Source organism: Salmo salar, chromosome ssa08 (assembly GCF_905237065.1).
Source record: "Salmo salar chromosome ssa08, Ssal_v3.1, whole genome shotgun sequence".
Lineage (NCBI taxonomy): Eukaryota > Metazoa > Chordata > Actinopteri > Salmoniformes > Salmonidae > Salmo > Salmo salar.
This window is the reverse complement of record NC_059449.1, coordinates 19,764,873-19,791,216: the sequence shown is the minus strand read 5'-3', so window position 1 is coordinate 19,791,216 and position 26,344 is coordinate 19,764,873. Positions and strand designations below refer to the sequence as shown.

The window sequence follows — 26,344 nt, the reverse complement described above, 5'->3', positions numbered from 1 at the left end:
GAATCCCAGATTGCCCCTCTAATAGAGTGATATAGAGAAGAGAGAGTGAGATAATCAGAGGACTCCTTTAATGCGGGAGTACCTATTGTCATTCTACTGTCGACCCCCTCCCACACTCACCCCCCTGCTGCCCAGGTCTGAATGGTACAGCTGTGTTTGTTTGGCCGGCTAAGACGCCACTTCCTCTTAGCTTTCATTGTGGTGTGTGTCGGATGTGTGTGGGTTGTGTGTGGGGGGAGGAACGGAAGAGGGTGACATTTGTGAAGACAGAGAGTTACATTTTTGTAAATGTTAGTTTACAATGGATTGTGTCTGCTTGCTGGTGCAATTGAAGACATAAAAAAAATGTACTTCCTCCCTCCCTCTTGCTCTCTCGCTATCTCTCTTGCTCTCTCGCTCTCTCTCTGTATCTCTCTCTCGGTTTCAGATGGCTTGTTCCCCATTGAGATTGTGTCTGTGACCAGGGACCATGATTTCCTGGACCGGGATGCCATCGAGGCTCTGTGCAGGTGAGACTTCTCCTTCTCCTCCACTTCTCTTTTTCTTCATCTCTCACTTCTCCAGAAGTCAACAACTGAACCTGTAGAGCATTCTTGTAGGTCTCCTCTCCTCTCTCTTCCCTCCTCTCCTCTCTCTTCCCTCCTTACCTATCTCTTCCCTCCTCTCCTCTCTTCCCTCCTTACCTCTCTCTTCCCTCCTCTCCCCTCTCTTCCCTCCTCTCCCCTCTCTTCCCTCCTCTCCCCTCTCTTCCATCCTCACCTCTCTCTTCCCTCCTCTCCTCTCTTCCCCCCTCTCCTCTCTTCCCTCCTCACCTCTCTCTTCCCTCCTCCCCTCTCTCTTCCCTCCTCTCCTCTCTCTTCCCTCCTCACCTCTCTTCCCTCCTCACCTCTCTCTTCCCTCCTCTCCTCTCTCTTCCCTCCTCACCTCTCTCTTCCCTCCTCTCCCCTCCTCTCCTCTCCTCTCTCTTCCCTCCTCACCTCTCTCTTCCCTCCTCACCTCTCTCTTCCCTCCTCACTTCCCTCCTCTCCTCTCTCTATGTCCTCCTCACCTCTCACCTCCTCTCTCCTCTCCTCTCTATGCCCTCCCCTCCTCTCTCTTCCCTCCTCTCCTCTCTCTTCCGTCCTCACCTCTCTCTTCCCTCCTCACCTCCTCTCTTCCCTCCTCTCCTCTCTCTTCCCTCCTCTCCTCTCTCTATGTCCTCCTCACCTCTCACCTCCCTCTTCCCTCCTCCCCTCTCTATGCCCTCCCCTCCTCTCTCTTCCCTCCTCCCCTCTCTCTTCCCTCCTCTCCTCTCTCTTCCCTCCTCTCCTCTCTCTTCCCTCCTCACCTCTCTCTTCCCCCCTTACCTCTCTCTTCCCTCCTCTCCTCTCTCTTCCCTCCTCTCCTCTCTCTTCCCTCCTCTCCTCTCTCTTCCCTCCTCTCCTCTCTCTTCCCTCCTCTCCTCTCTCTTCCGTCCTCACCTCTCTCTTCCCTCCTCACCTCCTCTCTTCCTTCCTCTCCTCTCTCTCTTCCCTCCTCTCCTCTCCTCTCTCTTCCCTCCTCTCTCTTCCCTCCTCACCTCTCTCTTCCCTCCTCACCTCTCTCTTCCCTCCTCTCTCTTCCCTCCTCTCTCTTCCCTCCTCCCCTCTCTATGCTCTCCTCACCTCTCTCTTCCCTCCTCCCCTCTCTATGCTCTCCTCACCTCTCTCTTCCCTCCTCACCTCTCTCTTTCCTCCTCACCTTTCTCTTCCCTCCTCTCTCTTCCCTCCTCTCTCTTCCCTCCTCTCTCTTCCCTCCTCCCCTCTCTATGCTCTCCTCACCTCTCTCTTCCCTCCTCCCCTCTCTATGCTCTCCTCACCTCTCTCTTCCCTCCTCACCTCTCTATGCCCTCCTCAGCTCTCTCTTCCCTCCTCACCTCCCTATGCCCTCCTCACCTCTTCTCTTTCTCAACCTTCACCCACTTTTATGTTCCATTGTCTATTTATTTTTTCTTCTTCTCTAAATCTGTCTATCTGTTCATCTTCTCTGCAATAGGGGAAGGCATAGTGAAGATAGCGAAGGAAGTATATCTTCAAAGATGGCATGCTCTGCAGGTTGGGTTTGAGATGAAAGAGGAACGCGATAAGCCTCTTTTCTCCCTCGGCCTCTTTCTCTCTATCTCTCTTCTGACTCGCACCTGCTTTCTCTTTCGCTATGCATCCATCGCTCTTGTCTTACTTTCACTCTGCCTCTCTCTGTACTTCCCTCTCTCCATCTTTCTCTTTCATTATGCTTCTATCTCTTCAGCTTTTCCATACATTCTCCCTCTCTGTCCTCTCTCTGTCCTCCCTCTCTCTCTCTCTCTCTCTCCTCTCTCACCTCCCTTTCTCTCTCTCTAAGTGATGAGGTATGATACATGCACTGTGGGGCTGTGAATGTTTACTTCTCTCCAATTAGAGATGTTTTGTACCGTTGTCCTGTTCTCTCCATCTCTCTTGTCTTATCTCTCCACATTCCCTCCCTCGCTCCGTCTCCACGGTCACGCTATGTTCTTGTTGTCGTTTTTAAAGAAAATAAATCTAGAACATTCCCGCCTTTCGCCACACCTGGGTGGCTTCTAGGCCCAAGGGGTTGTGGGTAACATTTAAAGGACTGTCTGTCATGTTATATAATGTCATCTCAGTGGTAAAGCTCCTATGGTGTCACTTTCAATAGTGGAGGTGCTTAAAACCTCTTCAGCGTCTCGTCCCGTCAGCGGGATCAAAATCCAGGGAAAACTCCTAGCGACATTAGCATAACGAAATTTAATATATATATTTTTTCAAATATAGGACTGTCTCATATCGTTTTATAGATACACCTCTCCTGAATCGACCCACGTCTTCCGATTTCAAAAAGGTTTTACAGGAAAAGCAAATCATTAGATTATGTTAGAGGAGTCCATCGTAAAAGCAGCAACATAGCCATTTTCCGACCAACCACATGCATCACAAATAACCAAAAAACAGCTAAATGCAGCACTAACCTTTTACAAACTTCATCAGATGACACACCTAGGACATCATGTTACACAATGCATGCATTCTTTTGTTCAATAAAGTTCATATTTATATATGAAAACAGCATTTTACATCGGCGTCTGACGTTGACTAACTATTTTCCCGTCAAATGCAATCCGGGGAAACAGAGCTACAATTTACTGAATTACTATTCGAAAACATGTTTAAAATGTAATATTGTCATTCTAAGATTTATAGATGAATATCTCTTGAAAGCACCTGTCATACCAGATTTAAAAATAACTTTACTGGGTAATCACACTTAGCGATAAAAGGGGATGCGATACTCAGAAAATGAGCTAGTAAATACAGCTCGGCGCCATCTTGGAACAATCGCATATCACATCTAATGTTGTATAATATTGTCAATAATCCCTTACCTTTAGTTGTCTTCATCAGAAAGCACTTCCAGGAATCCCAGGTCCACAACAGATGTATTTTCGGTCGAAAAAGTCCATCCTTTATGTTCCATTAGCTTGCTGTTGTTAGCGCGTCTGAATGGTGTATCCAAATAATCTGCCGGGCGCGCCACAGCCGTTTCGAAATAAAACATTTTTTTCCCATTTAGGTTTGTTCAAACATGTCAAACGTTGTATAACATACATCTTCAGGGCCTGTTTCAACAAGAGAGCCAATAAGATTCGAGGGGGATGATTGCATTGTGTGTCAAAACGTTTCCAAAGGTGGGGGTAGACAGGGCCGCCGGCGTCATAATGGTGATGGCCCTCCCCCTGTGACCAATTTCCAACGCGTCTCATTCACTGAGTTTCGACAGTAGAAGGCTCAAAACACTTTGTAAAGACTGGAGACATCTTGTGGAAGCAATAGGAAGTGCTCAAATAACGATAGCTCACGGTGTGAATAATAGGCAACGACGTGAAGTTGAGTACATAATTCAGAATTCCACTTCCTGTTTCAATCGGTCTCGGGGTTTTGACTGCCATATGAGTTCTGTTATACTCACAGACACCATTCAAACAGTTTTAGAAACTTTAGGGTGTTTTCTATCCACAGGTATTAATTATATGCATATCCTAGCTTCTGAGTTTGATTAGTAGGCCGTTGAAAATGGGCACGAATTTTTTCCAAAATGCGCTGTGGCGCCCCCTATCCTAGGGTAACGTCAAGAGGATAAAGATGGTGGCCCACATGCACTTACCACAAATTCTTTGTTTTCCTAAGTTTGCCCATTGTACATAGCTCTCCGTTATTTCTTTGTTCATTTTTATTTTGTTGTTTCTTTTATTATAATATTTTTTCGTGTTTTCATTTATTTATTATATTTTTAATATATATATTTTTTTAATGGTCACTGGCAGAGTATACATGATCCCAATTTTACCTTCAAGACGCCTGTAATTTGGAAAAACAGAAAATGTTGTGCTGATTTGGTGGCACATTGAACCATGTGGTGCGCCCTACTTTAAACAGTCAGTGAATAGTGCTAAAACACTATTCACTATTCACTATAGACTTGGTCTGTGAATTCTGCCATCATTATGTTCGCCATTGGAGGATGGGCTAAAAGTATACCATTCTATTGACTCCATTCCAGCCATTATTATGAGCAGCCCTCCCCTCACCAGCCTCCTCTGTTACTGAGCAGTTGACTCCTGGGACCAGTGAAGTAACTTCAATGCATTTAAATACAGTTGTTCAAAGTGCATCTATCAGATTTATCAGGAGTGAGTGGACTTTTCCAGTTGATCTAGGTTACGTCCCAAATGGCACCCTATTCCCTGTATAGTGCACTACTTTTGACCAGAGTTTGGGTCCTGGTCAAAAGTAGTGCACTAAATAGGCAATAGTGTATTGAAGCAAGGCTTCAGAAGTCATCAGTCCATTCGAACCTCTCAAACCCTTCCTCAATCCCTCTCTCTCCATCCCTCCCTCTATCCTTCCCTTTCTCAACTCCTTCCTCCCTCCATTGTGACATGATCTGCTTTCAGAGCTCTCCAGAGGGGAGAGACACACACACACACACACACACACACACACACACACACACACACACACACACACTACTACTACTACTACTACTACTACTACTACTACTACTACTACCCCCCACCCCCTCGCCAGGTGTCCAGCGGGATAAGCTTCCCCCTCCCTCCTTCCCCCTTTGTCGTCTTTTTGTCGCCAATCTAGCTGATTTCTCTCTCTTTTCATTCCTTCTCTTCTTCCCCTCTTATCCCGGCTTATCCGTCAGCGCCTCATTAGCTGCTCGCCTCTCTCTCTCTCTCTCACTTCCTCTCTCTCTCTCTCTTCCTGTCTTTTAACTCTCAGGAGTCTGTCTCTGTCAGAGGCTTGTTGTTGGGGCTTTTGCCAGGACTCCTCCAAGTGTGTGTGTGTGTGTGTGTGTGTGTGTGTTTATGTATCTGATTGTGTATCTGTATCTATTTGCAGGAGACTGAACACCCTCAACAAGTGTGCCCTGATGAGACTGGAGATCTCCCCACAGAGAAAGATAGTAAGTTCCTCCCTCCTCTTCCTTCCTCCTCTCCCACACTCCTCTTCCACCCTGCTCTTCCACCCTCCTCTTCCTCCCTCCTCTTCCTCCCTCCTCTTCCTCCCTCCTCTTCCACCCTCCTCTTCCACTCTTTCACACCCCAAAATCCCCTAATTCTTCAGAACTTTTCCAACCCCAGTTTTGTTTTTCCTACCTGTCCTCCAACTCCGACCTCCTTATAGCCTGGGGTGTGAAAGTCTCTCTCTCTTCTCTTCTAATGAAAAGGCACCTGTCTTTTTATCAAGCCCTTTGTGAAGAGCCCAAGGCAAGGAAATATAGCTTTTATGTCCAAATGAAGGGCTTGCTGTTCACGCGGCTGGCCCTTCTTCCTCAGGCCTGATCCTGAACACATACACACACACACACACATACAGACACACACACACACATACACATACACATACAGACATACACACACACACACACACACACACACACACACACACACACACACACACACACACACACACACACACACACATCACTTCCTCATTTCATTGTCCATAAATCGGAATAGTATGTCGCTGCGGTATGCTTTTGCTCTTGATTCTACATCTCGTGTGTGTGTGTGTGTGTGTGTGTGTGTGTGTGTGTGTGTGTGTGTGTGTGTGTGTGTGTGTGTGTGTGTGTGTGTGTGTGTGTGTGTGTGTGTGTGTGTGTGTGTGTGTGTGTGTAAATGTATTTGTTTAAGTAGCATGATTCCTGGAAGCATTTCTCTCCCTCTGGTTTCATTGGTTAAATTAAAAACAAGCCAGCTATTGGCCATGATCCCCCAGAACCTACCGCAAACTAATCCAAACTATCCCAAACTAAACCAAATTACCCCAAACTAAACCAAACTAACCCAAACTAAATCAAACTAATCCAAACTACCCCAAACTAATCCAAACTAACCCAAACTACACCAAACTACCCCAAACTAAGCCAAACTAACCCAAACTAACCCAAACTAATCCAAACTAATTCAAACTAAACCAAACTACTCCAAACTAACCCAAAACTAAGCCAAACTTACCCAAACTAATTCAAACTACACCAACCTAACCCACCAAGACACTAGGAATCTTTGTTGTTTGTCAAGATCTTCCTCCGATTAACCTCCATTTTGTAATGTAATCTCTCTCTCTCCCTCTCTCTGTGTGTGTGTGTGTGTGTGTGTGTGTGTGTGTGTGTGTGTGTGTGTGTGTGTGTGTGTGTGTGTGTGTGTGTGTGTGTGTGTGTGTGTGTGTGTGTGTGTGTGTGTGTGTGTGTGTGTGTGTGTGAGAGAGTTGGTATTCAATGGGATGACCCTCGCTGTGTCACCTCATCAAGGAGTCAACAGAGAAGGGTCAAAGGAGGTATTTGCTCTCTGTTCAGACTGACAGTTGTTAACCCCCCTAGTCAGCATATAAACGCATTGACTTCAATCCCTACTCTGTCTATAGAGGGTGGCAGGTAGCCTAGTGGTTAAGACTGAAAGGTTGCTGTGTCGAATCCCCGAGCTGACTAGGTGAAAAATCTGTCGATGTGCCCTTGAGCAAGGTCCTTAACCCTAATTGCTCCTGTATGTCGCTCTGGATAAGACCGTCTGCTAAAATGTAAGTGTATATCTCTCCCGCTTTTGAAATGTGTTTTCCTCACGTCTCTTCCCCGTAGTTGTTGAAATCAGAGATGTGACGTCGTTTATGACGTGTCAAAACACCCACGGCCACAGGAGTGAATGAATGCAGATGAAGATAAGACTGACCATCTAGATAGTTCTAGGTGTTGACATTGTTGCTATTGAGCTCAAAAGTCAAACTCCCCCACTATGGTCGTCACGACGTCAGTCAGTATATCAGACAGAAAGAGTTTCTAGCCGTCATGATCAAAGCTGAAGTAAGAAAGGCCAGTGTGTGCCGTGGTGAGTGAAGAGCGGGGTCATAAAATGAGAACCCGGGGTTTTATTTTATGGACTTTTGTCCCCATCGCTCTCAGTCACCGTGAAGGAGGCGCCTGTGAAGTCTGGAGGCCCCTCCTCTGCCCCCCGGCTCCCTGGTCCCCTCTGCAAGCAGTTTCACTTTCCAGAATTAGGGGGACAGACTGGCCCTGTGGGGACGATAGGGTAGTTACACCTCTGTGGGGGTGAGGGTGGGGGGTTGCCCTAGCCTGGCCGGCTGGCGTGTGAACTTCTCGGATCGGGGTGGAATTTCCTGGACTCCCCTCGGGACGTATGTGTGTGTGTGTGTGTTTGCAAGAGAGAGAGACAGATAGAGAGACTCTGTTGTCGTTTTCACGGTCAGGGATGAGTTCCAACACAATAACAACCATTAACCAGCCGTGTGTGAATCTTATCTCTGTGAAATGTTCCAGCGGTCGGGAGGGAGTTGAGGAATGTCTACTGATCTGCTGTCTGTGAATATCCCTGCTGCTCTCACACAAAGGCTCTGTCCCAAACAGCACCCTTTTCCATATATAGTGCACTACTTTTGACCAGAGTTCTATGGGCCCTGGTCTCAAGTAGTGCACTCTGAGGGAACGGAAGGTCATTTGGGACACACAAAGTCATCTGGACAGAATACAGGGCGGCTCCGTTGACTTCATGGCCATTCACCTTTTAGAAAGAGATTTCATATTAAAACGTTGTTCATAGACATGAAACAGAGAAAGAAAATCTTGAAAATATTACGTCTTTTTGATAAAATTGTCATTTCTTTGTGCATTGTTTTTTCTTCTTATAATGTGTCACCAGCAGGTTGACGTTTATTGTCATGACTCTGAGAGGCAGAACTGTGAGACTTCCACTAGATGGGATATATTGTAAAAATTCATGATTTAGATTTTTTTTGCTTTTCGGCTTAACTTCTGTGAGCTACGTGGGGCGCTAGCCAGTGAAATATCAGGGTGGCAAATTCAAAAATAACAAAATGTCATAATTCAACTTTCTCAAACACACAACTATTTTACACCATTTTAAAGTAACACTTCTCCTTGATGTAACCACATTGTCCAATTTCAAAAAGGCTTTACAGCGAAAACAAAACATTAGGTTATGTTAGGAGAGTACATAGACAAAAATAATCACACAGCCATTTTCCAAGCAAGGACATGTGTCAAAAAAACCCAAAACACAGCTAAATGAAGCACTAACCTTTGACGATCTTCATCAGATGACACTCCTAGGACATTATGTTACACAATAAATGTATGTTTTGTTCAATAAAGTTTAAATTTATATCCAAAAACAGCATTTTACATTGGCGCGTGATGTTCAGAAAATGTATTCCCACCAAAACCCCTGGTGAATGTGCACATCAATTTACAAAAATACTCATCATAAATGTTGACAAAATATATAACAATTATTTAAAGAATTATAGATAGACTACTCCTGGATGCAACCGCTGTATCAGATTTTAAAATAGCTTTACGGAGAAAGCACATTTTTCAATATTCTGAGTACATAGCTCAGCCATCACAGCGAGCTATACAGACACCCGCCAAGTTCGGGGCAACATAAACTCAGAATTAGTATTAGAAATATTGTCTTACCTTTGCTGATCTGCGTCAGAATTCACTCCCAGGACTGCTACTTCCACAAGAAATGTTGTTTTTGTTCGAAATACTCCATATTTATGTCCAAATACCTCCGTTTTGTTCGTGCGTTCAGGTCACTATCCAAAGGCATACCGCGCGAGCGCGGTACCAGAGACGAAAAGTGAAAATGTTCCATTACCATACTTAGAAGCATGTCAAACGCTGTTTAAAATCAATCTTTATGGTATTTGTAACGTAAAATTGCGATAATATTCCAACCGGACAATAGCATATTCATTCAAGAAGAAAAAGCAGGAACGGCGCACTCGCGTGACCGCGCATATCCAATCCCTTTGTTGCCAGGCAGACCACCCAGTAACTGAGCTCCTATTATCTGCCCAGTGACAGGAGAATGCTCAAACCACTTTCTGAAGGCTGTTGACAGCCAATGAAAGCCTTGGGAAGTGCAACGTCACCCCACAGACACTGTAGTTTCGATAGAGAATCAAAAGAAGAACTACAATTCTCAGACTTTCCACTTCCTGCTTGGATTTTTCTCAGGTTTTTGCCTGCCATATGAGTTCTGTTATACTCACAGACACCATTCAAACAGTTTTAGAAACTTCAGAGTGTTTCCCATCCAAATCTACTAATAACATGCATATTCTAGTTTCTGGGCCAGAGTAGTAACCTGTTTAAATTGGGTACGTTTTTCATCTGGCCGTGAAAATACTGCCCCCTACACCCCAACAGGTTAATTTAAGATTAGGGTTTGGCATTAGGGTTAGCAGTGTGGTTAAGGTTAAGGTTAAGGTTAGGGTTAAGTTTAGGTTTGAAATCAGATTGTATTACTTTGTGGCTGTGCCAGCTAGTGACCACGCTGCAGAGCTGCCTCCAGAACAAGATTCATGACAAAAAACGCTAACCTGCCGCCACCTCCCTCTGTCTTCTCTCTCTCTACTCCAGAGTGAGGATTCAGACGAGGAAGAGCCATGCGCCATCAGTGGCCTTTGGACCTTCCAGCGGGACAGCAAGCGCTGGTCTCGCCTGGAGGAGCTGGATGTCTTCTTCCTCCCGGGTGGAAATCAGCCGCCCTTCCCCCAGGTCCAGAGACCCTCGGCGGGTCAGGGGCAGCTCCGCGAGGGCCTGAGCTCCGAGAGCGTGCTGACGGATCTCAGCGAGCAGCCAGAGGTGGCCTCACTTCACAGCAGCGGGAGCATGGGAGAGGGAGGGATAGTCGATGGTGCCACATCTAGCGATGCCACCCTGGCGGCGGGCGCCACCCGCGCCAACTCGATGGCCAGCATGTGCTCCTCCTCGGGCACGGGCGGGTCGTGCGGCGCCAACGAGGACTCGCTGTCTGACGGGCATCCGCACTCACCATTGGAGACGACCCAAGGTCACTTCTCCTTCGACGGCAAGCCCAGTGAAATTGTGGGAACAGGAGGGATAGAAGGAGGAGGGAGCGAGACTAGAGGAGGGAAGAGCACGCGCTCACGGGCGAAGAGTTTCCTCAAGCGCATGGAGAGCATCAGATTGAGGAGCACCACTTCCAATAGCAAGAAGAAGAACGGTAGCGGGGGAAGGCCTTCCAAACTGGAGATCAGCGGGCCGGTCATCAAAGAAGGACTAGACGATGACAAGCTACGGCGCCTCAACTGCGTTGACATCTCCAGCCTCACCCTCAACCCGACCCAAACCATGACCCTGAACCGTAACAGGAGCGTATCCTACTCCACGCAGACCAGCAGCGGCAGCATGGGGAGCGCCGGAAGCACAGGCAGTAGCCAATCGGAAGCAAGCAGCGGGAGCGCCGTTAGTACACCGAGCCCGGTGACACGAACCCGAAGCCACAGCACCGCGGCGGGGGCCAGTAAGAGAGGTGGGATGTACCTGGAAGGTTTTGACCCGTTAAGCGTGTTCCTACAGCCGCCTGGAGAACAACAACCCCCCGGTTCAATCCAACCCAAAACCAGACAGAAACCACCTCAGCAACAGCCTAGTAACCGGACAGTGGCCGAGCAAAACCAAAGCAAGCGTGGTCGCCTCAACGGAGAGAGGGAGGAGGAAGAGGAGGAGGAAGGCATGATTTTTTTCTACCTTCCCAAAGGCCACAAACCAGGCACATTCCCCAAAGCGCTCGGCGACGGCAAACAACCACCGCAAAGTGGAAATGACGAAAACAGGTCTCTTGCCGCCGCCGGCAGGCGCTATCTCAGTAGCCGATGCCAAAGGCGTCGCGGCTCCACCAGCTCGGCGGACAGCCGCCTGAGTTTTTACGACAATGTGCCCAACGTAGCCTATCAAGGCGAGGAAGACGATGAAGACAACGAAGAAGGGGAGGGGCCAAAGTTGGAGGATGTGCTGGAATGCGTCAACGGCCTGCAGCGATTCGTCAACGCCTGGACGGACAGGGTGACAGCCGGAGAAGAGGATGACGAAGAGGAAGAAGAAGAGGGCGATTCGGATTCGGCATTGGATTCGGCGTCTCCATGTCCGTCCTCACCTTTGCAGAACCGGCTGGAGGAGACGGACAACGGAAGCGACCAGGACAGCACGGGCAACCCTCTGGGAGAAGGAGAGAGGGAAGAAGGAGAGGGGGAAGAAGGAGAGGGGGAAGAAGCCATGAGGGAGAGGAGGGACTCAGGAGTGGGAGCCTCTCTCACCAGATCTAACAGGTCAGTAATTAATTAATGAATCACCTCTCTGTTAATCAATCTATAGATATCACCAATATTGTTATTGTCCCCATTGGAGAAAATGTCGTGTGTGTTAAGATGAAGGACTGGCGAGCTCAATTCAACATTCTTAAGTGTTTGGATGAAGGGTTGAGAGAGAGAAACGGTGAGAGAGAGAGGGTGAGAGAGAGGGTGGTGGAATGGAGGTGCACAAACAGACATAGAAAGAGGGAGAAAGAAGGATGTACAGAAAGAAAGAGAAAGAGAGAGATGGGTAGAGGTACAGAAAGAGAAAGAAATAAAGTTAGACGGAGGGAGAAACACACAGACAGAGTGGACATGTTGAGACGACTCTCCCAGCCCTGACCCTTACGTAACCGGCTGTCATGGCGATGAGGTGCAGTGAATACCTCGGACCTCGGGAATGCCGATCCGTCTCCGCGACGATGCAGCCGTTCCCTCAGGAATCCACAGGCAGAATTCCAGAAGGTTTCCAGACGCTCCCATTCCCGCTGACAGCCAGGCGAGATCAGTGCTTCCCAACTCCAGTCCTTGACTTCCCCCATAAGCATCCGGTTTTGTTGTAGCACCGGACAAACTCACCTGATTCAACTCATTGAGGGTCTGATGATTAGTTGACAAGTTGAATCAGGTGTGCTTGTCCAGGGCTACAATGAAAATGTGTACTTTTGGGGGTACTGGAAGAACGGAGTTGGGATCCTCTGGGCTAGATCAATCCCTGTTATCCCAATGAGCATCTCTTAACACAGGAGTCATAGGACTCGTCTGGATGGATGTCCTGCTAGTCACCTCATCAGAGGAGAGGGCTTTATGACCTCAGGTCAAGTTCTGAAAATGATGAAGACGTATCTTCTTCTATATGTCTCTGTGTGTGAACACTTGTGTGTTTTGTTTATTTTCCCATACTATATGTTAACCTATATATTTTACACACATATTTGATATATATTTATATGAAATTCTTTGCAAACATTTGTGGTTTTGTATTTGGAAGTTTGATTGTGCTTCTGATAGCCCTCTGTATTTTTCTGTATGCTGTGCAATATATTAGGTTAACACATTTATTTCTCTCTACCCAAGGCCTCAGAAACTGCGCTGGCCCAGTTTCCAGGCCTCCCACCGGCCCAGTCACTCCTGGGCCCAGCGGCAGATGGGCTGCCAGTCAGTACTGCAGATGAACCTGCTCCAAAAGCTCTGCCTGCTCCAGCTTACAGCCCTCCTGGAGAAACACACCCCCACCAACAAACACGGCTTCAGCTGGTGAGTCGGCGGCGGCGGCCATTTTGATTAGTTAAGGTTCATAAGACTTTGAGTTTGGAGTTTGTGGCAAAGACATTGGAAGTTTTTCTCACAAGAGGTCTCACACGAAAACAGCTGAAAATGCAGGCCCCAAAAAATTATATTGAGTGTATGTATAAAATACCTTGTTAGCCTATAGCCTATACCCTAGCATGCTGCTCCGATAGCGCTAGTTGTAGCCTAGGCCTACAAACAAATAGACAACCACAACAATCATAGTCTCTATTTTTCCTCTAGTTGGAATTCCTCCCACTCTTCTCCCACAAATAGGAGCCTGTTGGGTCTGAACGTAAGGGGGGTGGGGTTCCAACATTCTTTTCCCAGGCTAGCTAATTGCTGGGAACGCGGGTGTACTGCTATACGTTGTCATCTTTTGACGGGGGCAATCACAGAGTTCACACGCACAGGCTGTTAGAATGAAGACCTGGAGGCCGAGTCTATAGCCTCAGTCCTCGACAATTACCAAAATGACCGAACCCCCCCAATAATACTGTCTAATAATACTAATAATTCTCCATCATGCAATTATAGATTATGACCACTGGTTCCAGATTGTCCAATGTCACTTAGTATCCCCTTTGGTGTCTCCGCCTTCTGGGGATGTCTGTGGGGACTGTTGAGACTGCAGACCAGGGGATGTATTCTTCTATCATTCTCTTACATGGAATTCTCTCTGTCACTCTCCCTTTTCTCTTTCCCTCCCTTCCCTTCCCTCACCGCAACTCTCTCTCTCTCTGTCTATCTAATTTACTCTCTCTCTTTTTCTCTCTCTCTCTCTCTCTCTGGCTCTCTGTCTCTCTCTTTGTCTCTCTCTCACTCTGTCTCTCTCTCTCTGGCTCTCTCTCTCTCTCTCTGTCTCCCTCTCTGTCTCTCTCCCTCTCTCTGTCTCTCTCTTTGCCTCTTTCTCACTCTGTCTCTCTCTCTCTGGCTCTCTCCCTCTCTCTCTTTGCCTCTTTCTCACTCTGTCTCTCTCTCTCTGGCTCTCTCTCTCTCTCTCTCTGTCTCCCTCTCTACCTCTCCCTCCCTCCATCTTCTTATCTAACCTAGCTTCATGATCTGGATTAAGCAAATAGCTCCAGCCTCACCTCAAATCTCTGTATAGTGCTGTGCCCTTCTTCACCCCTCCCAGCTTCAATGAGTCAGAGAAGTTCCACACCTTCTCCAGGATGGCAGGGGCAGAGTAAGAGTTATGACAGGCTTACGACAGGTTTATGGCAGGCTTATGTCAGGTCTTTTAATCACTGAGACCATTTGATTTTGAGCTGGAAGCTTGGCTGCGCATACCCAGAATTCCCTTCTGGGATTGTAGCATGTTCCCTTCTCATTTAAAAAGCTGTGGTCATTCTTCTGAGAAGCGAGCAACACACACACACACACACACTTAAAAGCACACGATACATACACACCCATAAACATGTTTTCTCTTGTAAAACCATTATACGATCCTGGAGAGCAGTAGAACACCTGACATTCAGAGACACACACACACACACACACACACACACACACACACACACACACACACACACACACACACACACACACACACACACACACACACACACACACACACACACACACACACAGTGACATGGTCAGTGTTAGGGGCTTGAGGCACAAACACAAAGTGCGGATGCGGATGTATACACCATTACGAACCCACCCCCCTTACCCTCTCCTCCCTCTCCCTTCTCCTCCTCCCTCCCGGTTTCTATTGTCTTTCGGGCCCAGTGTTTATCCTCCCTCTCATAAACTTGGAGAATGCTAGGCTTCTGTAGAACCCACATACGCACACACGCACACACGCACAATGCATTTTCAAGTTGTCCTTTTCTCATGGAAAAACCCCAACCTTAGCTAGGTGGTAGCGTGACGTGTGCTAATGCTAATGTTAGCGTTGGTGATTCACAGTAGCAGTAAACTACTGCTCTTTCCATTTGTTTAGTATTCAACCTTTATTTATTAGGTTTGTCAGTTGGGAACCAATTCTCATTAACAATATCCTGTGGCCTTTCAGGTGTAGGTCTAAAGGACCCCATACTGTCAAATCTTGTTTGATTAAAGAGTACATGCTTCTCCAGCTCCAGTCCTGGAGAGCTGGTGTTCCTGCCTCCACAACGCAGCAGGTGTATTACTGTTGGGCTGGAATGAAACCCTGCACACATAGCAGGTGTATTACTGTTGGGCTGGAATGAAACCATACACACACAGCAGGTGTATTATTGTTGGGCTGGAATGAAACCCTGCACACACACATACACCGAGTAGCCATCCGTCCAGGACCAGAGTAGCAGAACCCTGGAATGTAGTAGTTTGATGTGTGTGGTAGTCATCATGCTGGCTGCTTTCTGTAGTGGACATTTACAATGTTACCGCTACTTTGTTAGTACAGTGACAGAGTACAGCGACAGAGGTCAAAGTCCAGCACCTACTTTACTCCTGTTGCAAAACCGTGTGTGTGTGTGAGTACACTCGTTCGTGTGTGCGTGCGTACGTGTGTCTGTTCTGTGTGCGTGTGTGTGTGTATATGTTCTGTGTGTGTGAGTTGTTATTGGCTATTTTAACCTGTCCCTCTATGTGTGTGTGTTGTGTGTGGGTTGCAGGGCTGTGCCAAAGTTTATGAAGCGGATCAAGGTGCGGGACTACAAAGACCGAAATGTGTTTGGAGTGCCTCTGCTGCTTAACGTCCAGCGTACGGGTCAGCCCCTGCCCCAGAGCATTCAACAGGCCATGCGCTACCTACGCAGCCAATGTCTAGACCAGGTACAGACGGTCTGTCTGTCTACCTTTCTGTCCGTCTAACCTGTCTACCTGTCTGCCTGTCTGTCTGTCTCCTCAAGCCCCATTACACAACATACACACACAGACAAACACATCTCCCCCCCCATCATCATTTAGCTCCTAGCCTCCTGGTTGCATAGTTGTATAAAAATAATCAGTCTTTTTGTCAGAATTTGGGAAAAACAGCCAGTTAAATATTCACAGTGTGTTATACACACACACACACACATTCTTTCTGTGTCAGTTTTGAGGTCTCACATACTGTGTTTGGGAGACAAGAGGGCCCTGACACACACACACACACACACACACACACACACACACACACACACACACACACACACACACACACACACACCACACACACACACACACACACACACACACACACACACACACACACAGGGAGGCCTGGGGAGAGTCAAAAGTTTCCAGCTGTTTAGTCACCTTTGTCAGTCTGTTTAAGAGAGAGAGAGACAGAGCCAAGGGATTGCTATGGCGACAGAGAGCGAGAGAGAGAGGGAGGGATGGAGGAATGGAAGAGAGAATGAGGGATGGCATGCTCTCCTAAACTGGACAACAGGCCTCTGTTTGAAATGGTGAAAGCTCACGGAAAGTATTTAGTCTCTTCAAGCCAGAGCTATTTTTCCTCCCAGATGGCAGCCATTTTGTAAAACCATTAACTTAAAAAGCCCATTGATTAAGTCCAACAGAAAGAACCCTCTCCTCAAGAATTCTAATGGATGTCATGGGTTCTGTCCCAAACCAAATGGCACCCTATTCCCTTTCGAGTCCACTACTTCTGACCAGGGACCATAGGGAATCAGGTGCCATTTGGGACGGGCATCTTCTTAAAAATACACTGAATACCGTTGTGATGTAACCACCGAGCTCCACACTGACGATGGGCCCCTCAAAATTGCTAACGATGCGAATGTGGGTTTGAATTGATAACTCATCAGATCTTGTTCCAGGTAATAAAAAAATGGCATCAATAATCTCTCTCTCTCTCTCTCTCTCTCTCTCTCTCTCTCTCTCTCTCTCTCTCTCTCTCTACCCTTCCAGGTGGGTCTCTTCAGGAAGTCGGGGGTTAAATCACGTATTCAGGCACTCCGTCAGATGAACGAAACGTGCGGCGCCGACGGAAGCGGAGTCAGTTACGAGGGCCAATCGGCTTACGACGTGGCCGACATGCTGAAGCAGTATTTCCGTGACCTGCCAGAGCCGCTGCTCACCAGCAAACTGTCTGAGACCTTCCTGCAGATCTACCAATGTAAGGACAGAGAGAGAGCACACACACACACACACACACACACACACACACACACACACACACACACACACACACACACACACACACACACACACACACACACACACGTAGACCTATATAATGCACACACACAAACCCCACACACACACACACACACACACACACACACACACACACACACACACAAACTTAACATTGACAGGTATGAACACCCACAATATATACACACACTCATCTAAGATAATGTGGCGATGGAAGGGGAACACACACATAGCCTCACAAAAACCGTGAGGGAGGGAGGGAGGGAGGGAGGGAGGGAGGGAGGGAGGGAGGAGAGAGAGAGAGAGAGAGAGGGAGAGAGGGAGAGAGGAAAACAAACAGGAAATATCGGATGATGTGGTGGTACATACACACACACTCTCTCTCTCCTCTGCCACAGCACTCCATGACTCACTAGAACATTTGTGTTTGAAATACAAACAACTAGTTAAAGTTAATTATTGAATATAAATCAATTTCATTGACAATCTGCTGGCATGAGTAAGTGTACCATGTAATTACAGTAAAACAATGTCAAATGCCCTCTGGGAATCCATCAATCAAGTTTATTAATTCATTAAGACAAAACAGCATTTACTGGTATAGCATTGTCATCATACAGCACTGTAATTAGAAATGCAGAAATACACTAACTATCTGGCAACCAGCTGTCTGAAATTCATGATAAACCCTATACATTGTATGTGAGCCACATGTATGTGAGACCATTTTCCATCCAGTCAAAATTCAACAAAGTAATGTTTTTAAATTGAGCTGAAACGAACCAAACTGAATTGAACTGAACAGAACAGAACCAAATTGAACAGAACTGAGTTGAACTGAATGTGATTCCCTCAGACATGCCCAAGGAGCTGCGTCTTCAGGCTACGCGAGCGGCCGTGCTGCTGCTGCCAGACGAGAGCCGTGAGGCGCTGCAGACCCTCCTGTGCCTGCTGAGTGACGTCACCGCCGCCGTGGCAGAGAACCAGATGACCTGCGCCAACCTGGCTGTCTGCCTGGCGCCTTCGCTCTTCCACCTTAACACGCTGAGACGCAAGGAGAGCTCCTCGCCACGGTGGGCAGGGGTGGAGTGTTGTGGGAGAGGGTGTGTGTGTGTGTGTGTGTGTGTGTGTGTGTGTGTGTGTGTGTGTGTGTGTGTGTGTGTGTGTGTGTGTGTGTGTGTGTGTGTGTGTGTGTGTGTGAGAGAGAGAGTGCGAGAGAGTGTGAGTGTGTGTGAGTGACCAACCCTATCTCCTTTTTTTGTCTTGACTGAGTATATATGACCATGTATTGTAATACGCTGCCCAGCCTCACACCAACATAAGAGGAGAGGCTGACAAACTCTAGCTATAGAGCAGGATGTTACTGTATGTAGGGGAAGGAGAGAGGGGGGAGGAAGAGAGGAAGCGAGAGACAGAACCGAGGGAAAGAGAGTCTGTATAGGGGGTTACATCAAACCTTATGACAGATTGTCTTATTGTCCTCTGTCCTCTCTCTTTCTTTTCTCTCCTTTCCTCTCCTCTTTCTGTCTCACTAGTGGACATGACTAACTGTCCTAAGTGGACATGACTAATTTTCCTGTGTGTTTGTCTTCCTGGTGTGTTGTGATAGGGGGATGAACAGGAAGCAGCCGCTAGGTAAACCTGACCAGAGGGACCTCAATGAGAACCTGGCTGCCACCACCGGCCTGGCACACATGATCCAGGAGTGCAGGAAGCTCTTCAGGGTACGTGTCTGAACCTAGAACCTCACAAGAACCTTAGTAGAACCTCAACTTTCGCCTCCCCTCTCTTTCTACATTGTCTGACTAGAACCTGACTAGAACCAGAATAGAACCTCACCTCTCTTTCTACGTTGTCTGACTAGAACCTGACTAGAACCAGAATAGAACCTCACCTCTCTTTCTACGTTGTCTGACTAGAACCTGACTAGAACCTCACCTCTCTTTCTACATTGTCTGTCTAGAACCTGACTAGAACCTGACTAGAACCTCACCTCTCTTTCTACATTGTCTGACTATAACCTAAATACAACCTCAGATCACCTCCCCACCTTCATACAGTCTCTGACGAGAACCTCACATTCTGTTCAGCTAAATGCACACAGCACATGAACACTACTGTGCTCAGACGGCCTACGCTAAAGTCAGAGTGTTCGATTGGTGTTGGTACAACGTTGCTCTCGTTAACCTCTCTGGTATCATTGGGACGCTAGCGTCCCACCTCGACAACAGCCAGTGAAATTGCAGGGTGCCAAATTCAAACAACAGAAATCCCATAATTAAAATTCCTCAAACATACAAGTATTATACACCATTTTAAAGATAAACTTCTTGTTAATCCAACCACAGTGTCCGATTTTAAAAAGGCTTTACGGCGAAAGCACACCATGCGATTATGTTAGGACAGTGCCTAGCCACAAAACACCATACAGAGATTTTCCAGCCAAGGAGAGGAATCACAAAAGTCAGAAATAGCGATTAAATTAATCACTTACCTGTGATGATCTTCATCTGGTGGCACTCCCAGGACTCCATGTTACACAATAAGTGTTTGTTTTGTTCGATAATGTCCCTCTTTATGTCCAAAAACCTCCATTTTGTTGGTGTGTTTAGCTCAGTAATCCAAAGGCACAAAGCGGCGCTCTCAACACCCAGACGAAAAGTAAAAAAAGTACAATAAAGGTTCGTAGAAACATGTCAAACGATGTTTAAAATCAATCCTCAGGTTGTTTTTGTCATAAATAATCAATAATATTTCAACCGGACAAAACCTTCGTCAATAGAAAAGGAGAAACAAGAAAGGTGCGCTCCCGATCATGCACTGGCTTCATGTCTGGAAATTTCCACTATCCACTCATTGAAAGTGCTGTATCTCCCTAATTTTTTTGAGTAAAAGTCTGAAACAATGCCTAAAGACTGGCCACATGTAGAAGAAGCCATAGGTCCTAAGTCTTTGGGTCCTAAGTCTTTGTTTAGTGGATAGGCTTTCAATGGAAAAACAGCCTTTCAAAATAATAGTACTTCCTGGATGGATTTTCCTCAGGTTTTCGCCTGCCATATCAGTTCTGTTATACTCACAGACATTATTCTAACAGTTTTGGAAACTTTAGAGTGTTTCCTATACAAATCTACCAATTATATGCATATCCTGGCTTCTGGGCCTGGGTAGCAGGCAGTTTAATTTTGGCACGCTTTTCATCCAAAATTCTGAATGCTGCCCCCTACCGTAGTGAAGTTAAACATGTTCATCTCAGTTCCAAAAGTCCCTCTGAACCGGATCCGAGGTTGTTTTTCCTGTGTGCGTTTTTGGAGCATTGTTATCGTTACATAAAAACAAATCGTCTTAGCCAAGTAACCAAGCCCTCTCCGCCCCACGTCTTACCTGACTGAGTTTGTGTTTACCCGCCGCACTCGCTGAGCCCTATGGAATGTTGGGTACTGTAGTAACATAAGACTAATAGTCTGGTTGATGGAATACGGTAAGCTGTTTTGTAACGCCACAAAACCCACAATCCCATTGACCTATCTCCATGCTTCTGTTTACCCGTCGCACACTGACTGAGCCCTATGGAATGTTCGGTATTGTAGTTAACTAAGGGGGAGAAATACAGTAAGCCGTACTGTGTAGCACCGCAAAACCCACAATCCCCTTGACCAATCTCGGCTAATCAGGGGGCTCGATGTCCAAAGGCAGGAAGCACTTGATTCGTTAAGAGAGAAATAATGAATGTCGGCAGGTGGTACCAGTCCGGACCGAATCAATCGGCTCAAAAAGCTGTTATGAAAGAAAGCTGTTATGACATGAGGGGTTACACACTGCCTATCATTATATTACAAGGATCTGGATTCTGGAGTCCGTTTATTTTCACTAACAGAGTAAAAAAAAAAATGTATTAGATTCATTCATAAATCTCCTCTGGTGGATACTAGCAATTAGCGTTGAACATGACCAGTAAATAGCATTAACCCCCGCCCCCACACACACACACGTCAGTTCTTTTCTTGTAATTTAATATTAGTCTGTGAGTGGTCTGGGTGAGCTGATGACTGATACAATAAGACTGATACAATAAGACTGATTCAACAATTCAGTGGATTTCTAACTGATAACTCTTCTCATCATGATCTCCTCTGATGTCAACTGAAGTACATCTTTTAAGTAAGCAGGAAAGAGAGAGAGAGAGAGGTGGAGAGAGAGAATTAGAGAGAGAGGGAGAGAGAGATAGGTAAAGAGAGAGGTGGAGGGAGAGAGTTAGGTAAAGAGAGAGGTAGAGAGAGAGAGACTGGAAGTGAAATTAGAAAAACAGGATGCTCTAAGCTTCCATAGCAGGATTCCTTTATCTTTGTCCCACATTGATTTCTTGTGGAGTTTCCCATCCTTAATACGGTGTGATTAAACTCAGGATGGGGTTGGCAGGTAAAGGACAGGTTGATAAGGGATTGGATGACGTATTCTTGTTTATGACAGATCTGATTGTCTGATCATGATTTGGTGGTTATTTTAGAATTCCTTTGTTAATCTGTAGGTCTGTTTGTCCATCGGCCCATCAGTGTATTAATGTTCAAAGCTGTACATGTACGTTCATCATGACTACGAACAAGTTGAACACTGGTATTTCACACACCTTGTACCTCAACACGCTGGTATTAGTGCTCATCTTTAGTGTCTGAAACAGTCCTGACGGCCCTCTCTCCTCCCATTAATTGTATGTCATCGTAAAATTGTATACTTATTGTAATTGTATGATAAACTAACAAACTATTCCCTCCTCTTCCCCTGTAGATCCCAGAAGAGATGAGTCGCTGCAGAAACTCGTACCAGGAGCAGGCCCTGATCCCCCTGAAGCTGGAGGAGCTAGGGGGTTCCTCTGGGGGTGACGGCGGTGCTGGCGGCCCCATGGGATGCAGGACCTACCTCCAGGACAGCCTGGACGCCCTCCTCAAAGAGGCCAAGGACAAGTTCAAAGGTTACGACAGCTGCTCCACGCCTGAACTCGCCGAGCTGGCGTACAAGAAGGTATGGACAGAGGGATAGATAGTATCTATTTTATTCTTTTTTATTCTAATCTATGGAGAATGGATCTTGTCTTTTAAATTCTAAGTTCCTTATATATCAGTTCAATTAGTATGAAGGACTACATACATTACTTGTGTTTGTTGTTTAGAAAAGGCTGGCATAAAGCGTAGTGTATTCCACGTCTCTCTTTCTCTCTCTCGCTCTCTCTTTCTCTCTGTCTCTCTGTCTCTCTCTCTCTCATTGTGTAATGGAAAAGCACCAGTTAGTATTTCCTGTGTAGAAACAGGTCAGTGTGAAACTAGCCCCCCCCAGGGTGACATCAGTTTGTCAAGGGGCTCGCTCAATGCACACACACACACACACACACACACACACCCTGTCCAGTCGTTATCTCTTTGCCAATAATCTTCCCAGTCACAAGGCCTCTTGAAGGAAGGCAGCTGACTAGTGTAACAGATAAGGAGAGAGGCTTTGGGTTGTTGTGATTACAACACCGCCCTTACAGTTATGTTCCCAATCATGGTGCAAGACCTGGGCCTTCTTTCCCAGAGCCTGCGTAGCGCTAGTTTCAACATTACATCATTCCAGTTAACGTTAGCATTAGCATCCAAGCTGTTTCCCCAAAAAACATTGTTGCCCTTAAACTCGTCAATAAAGTATACAGATATGTTTTTACAAAAGTATTAAAAGATGATCTCTTTTGTTTTCCGACTCTTAGGTCCACGACGGCTCGCCGCTGCGCCTGTGGAAGGCGTCCGTGGAGGTGCCTGCAGGTCCTGAGGAAGTGTTGACGCGGGTCCTCCGGGAGCAGGGCCGCTGGGACGAGGACCTGATGGAGAGCCGCGTGGTGGAGACGCTAGGCGATCGCACAGAAGTGTACCAGTACACCAGGAACAGCATGGCCCCCCACCCCACCAGAGACCACCTCGTGCTCAGGTATAAGATTAAGGATCTCCCTACACTCCAGAAGGGTTCTTCAGCTGTCCCCATAGGAGAACCCTTTTTGGTTCAGAGTAAAACCCTTTTTGGAAAGGGTTCTACATGGAACCCAAAACGGTTCTACTTGGAACCAAAATTGTTCTACCTTGAACCAATAATATTTATTCAAAGGGTTCTCCTATAGGGACAGTGTAAAAACCTTTTTCAGTTCTAGATAGCACTTTTTTCCTGAAGACTGTACCTACCTTCCCACTCCTTGTATATCCCCTTCTTGTGTTTGTCTCATTCATCCATTATTTCTTTCCTTCTTTCATTATTCTCTTCCTCAATGGTATAAAACAACTCTCTCTCTGTCTCTCTTTCTCTCTTTCGGTATAAAACAAGTCAAAATGTCTTCTCTCTGTTTCAGGACGTGGGTGACAGACCTACCTAAGGGAGCGTGTGCGTTGGTGTGTACCTCAGTGGACCATGACGGGGCAGCGTTACTGGGCGTGCGGGCCAATGTGCTCACCTCACGCTACTTCATCGAGCCATGCAGCAGCAACAAGTCCCGCCTCACACACATCTCCAGGGTCGACTGCAGGTGAGTCAGCTGGAACGGAACCAGTAGAAACAGTAGAGAATAGAACAATAGAACTAGTAGAATATAACCAGTAGAATAGAACCAGTAGAATAAAGGGTAGGCATGCTCAACTCTGAACTAAAATGTTTAAGGGAACTAGAGGAGAGCTTTAAATCAAAGTAACTCTGGTCTGATGCTTAAACATCTCTCTAAATCAAAGTAACTCTGGTCTGATGTTAAAACATCTCCTCTCTAAATCAAAGTAACTCTGGTCTGATGCTAAAACATCTCTCTAAATCAAAGTAACTCTGGTCTGATGTTAAAACATCTCCTCTCTAAATCAAAGTAACTCTGGTCTGATGCTAAAACATCTCCTCTCTAAATCAAAGTAACTCTGGTCTGATGTTAAAACATCTCCTCTCTAAATCAAAGTAACTCTGGTCTGATGCTAAAACATCTCTCTAAATCAAAGTAACTCTGTGAGCCTGGTCTGATACTAAAAAGGTGTCTCCTCTCTGTTTCCAGGGGTCGGTTCCCAGAGTGGTACAACAAACTGTATGGACACCTGTGTGCCAGTGAGGTGGTGCGGATACGCCAGTCCTTCACCACCCAGATGGATAAGTGAGGGGCAGGCAGCTCCACTTGACTTGGAGACCAAAGTCACAAGAAGGGGCGACACCCTGGACCCCGATAGACTCTCTTTCCACCCCCACCTCACCCCCTAATTCGCTACAGCCCTGATGGCGGTTGGGGTTGACTGGGGAAGACAACCCATTGACTCATTGACATGATTCAAGCTGTTGACAGACAGACCCTTGTGTCCTGGACAGAGAGACTTTGAACAGACTTTGTCGTCATCCGTAGACTGTCATCAACGACCAGGTGGTGTTACTGCCTCCGAGGGGTCATGCAAGGACTGGAACGGACATGGACCCTCAAAGTTCTTTCAGAGTTGTGTTGTGGTTCTTGTGCTAGGTGGTGCGTTGCGGGCGGCACAACCAAAGTAAATGTGTCTGAAATGGAAGTATAGTGTCACTCATCCAACAAGCATAATACCTTTACAGAGAGGATGTGACATCACCATCACAGGATGTGATGTCACGGATTAGTAAAAAGAGAATCTATAGGGGAGAGGGAGCTTCTGAGAAGAGAGAAGGTTAGTGTGTGCATGTGTGTGTGTGTGTGTGTGTGTGTGTGTGTGCGTGTGTGTGTGTGTGTGTGTGTGTGTGTGTGTGTGTGTGTGTGTGTGTGTGTGTGTGTGTGTGTGTGTGTGTGTGTGTGTGTGTGTGTGTGTGTGTGTGTGTGTGTGTGCGCGTGTGTATGTGTGTGTGTGATGAATTAATTAGACATATTTCATGCACTGGCTCCCAGCTGCAATATAGTCTGTATATACTATATCCTGCACCTGTTCATGTTGCTTTTTCCTGTTTCCTCTGTGTGTGTGTGTGTGTGTGTGTGTGTGTGTGTGTGTGTGTGTGTGTGTGTGTGTGTGTGTGTGTGTGTGTGTGTGCGTGCATACTCGTGCACAAGTGTTTTTATCCTGTTACAGCAGAGGCAATGTCCACGACATTGTTTTCAGGAAGATACTGTATTATTCGACGGATGGAGGATGGATGGATAATATGGGCTAACAGTTGTGTGAATGTATTGAAAATATGCAATTTCTGAGTTTGTATTGATAAGTGGGGTATGGTGAGTTGATATTTGGTGAAATGACATTAAGGAAAGCTAGCATAGAGTGGGTTTAAAGGATGGAGCAGAAGCAAAATGGTGGCTGGAACACCAATTGGTTGAGAGGGTTAAAGTCGCACCAAAAACTAGAATGGAGACTTAGATTCTGATGGACCAAGCTTAAAGAAAGCAGACAGTCACAGAGCATTTTGATTGATTCTGCTGCTTAAAAGAGCACAGAGAATACACAACAATCAACAGGGCTAGGATTCCAAAATGGCCGCCATTTGTAGGCTAAACATTGATGAAAGGAACACTTCCGGTTATTACTTTTGTAGTACGATGTACACAAGAGCAGTCCAGATAGTCTTATGCTTCACAAAAAAGAAAAAACCCGGGGGGAAAGAGAAACAGAAAAGAAGAGAAGAAATGAATAGAAAACAAAGAAAAGAGAAGGCCCTTTTATAAAGGTGTGGGATTTTACAGGTTTTACTGTAAATAGAGGAGGAGAAAGTGCAGAGAATGTTTGTCTGGTTTAAAGAAGGAAAAATGATCTATATGTGCAAGTTTCTTTTCTGTCTGTCTGTCTGTCTGTCTGTCTGTCTGTCTGTCTGTCTGTCTGTCTGTCTGTCTGTCTGTCTGTCTGTCTGTCTGTCTGTCTGTCTGTCTGTCACCTTAAATGAAGTATAAGACTAATAGTAACCAAGTACACCTTCATCCGGGCCGGATTTGGGCCCCGTGTTAAAACCTATACGTTCTCTGTTCAGTGTGTGACTAATTTGCTAAGCCATTGTGTTGTATTGTTAAACGTGTGTGTACATTATTTGTATGCCGTCAAATATGAGTAACGCATGACAATGACAGTTAATTTAAAAATATATTTATACCTCAGATATGTTTTTTTTGTACCATGTTTATTTTATTGTTAATGTTACGCTTAAGTTACAGAAATTCAAAATGTGTTTTATATTTTGTATTATTAATATTATTTCTGTACAGATTAATCACAGTCACGTGCACTATTAAATGTATTAAACAAAGA

The 26,344-nt window shown here is 46.2% G+C and overlaps 1 protein-coding gene across 3 annotated transcripts in view; it reads left to right on the top strand.

Moving 5' to 3' along the window:
* The window catches only part of dlc1 (DLC1 Rho GTPase activating protein), a 139,922-nt gene extending 113,578 nt beyond the window's left edge, over positions 1 to 26,344 (top strand). For 2 of the 3 annotated variants that reach the window (XM_045722957.1, XM_014209849.2), the window contains 12 exons: positions 428 to 509; positions 5,424 to 5,487; positions 9,988 to 11,699; positions 12,801 to 12,980; positions 15,623 to 15,782; positions 16,866 to 17,073; positions 17,971 to 18,187; positions 18,724 to 18,838; positions 21,897 to 22,130; positions 22,849 to 23,066; positions 23,479 to 23,652; positions 24,157 to 26,344. In XM_045722957.1, coding sequence (XP_045578913.1) covers positions 428 to 509; positions 5,424 to 5,487; positions 9,988 to 11,699; positions 12,801 to 12,980; positions 15,623 to 15,782; positions 16,866 to 17,073; positions 17,971 to 18,187; positions 18,724 to 18,838; positions 21,897 to 22,130; positions 22,849 to 23,066; positions 23,479 to 23,652; positions 24,157 to 24,256 — 3,464 coding nt within the window. In that variant the 3' untranslated portion in view covers positions 24,257 to 26,344. The remainder of the gene's footprint in view (positions 1 to 427; positions 510 to 5,423; positions 5,488 to 9,987; positions 11,700 to 12,800; positions 12,981 to 15,622; positions 15,783 to 16,865; positions 17,074 to 17,970; positions 18,188 to 18,723; positions 18,839 to 21,896; positions 22,131 to 22,848; positions 23,067 to 23,478; positions 23,653 to 24,156) is intronic. The other variant, XR_006770806.1, reaches the window with a different exon arrangement.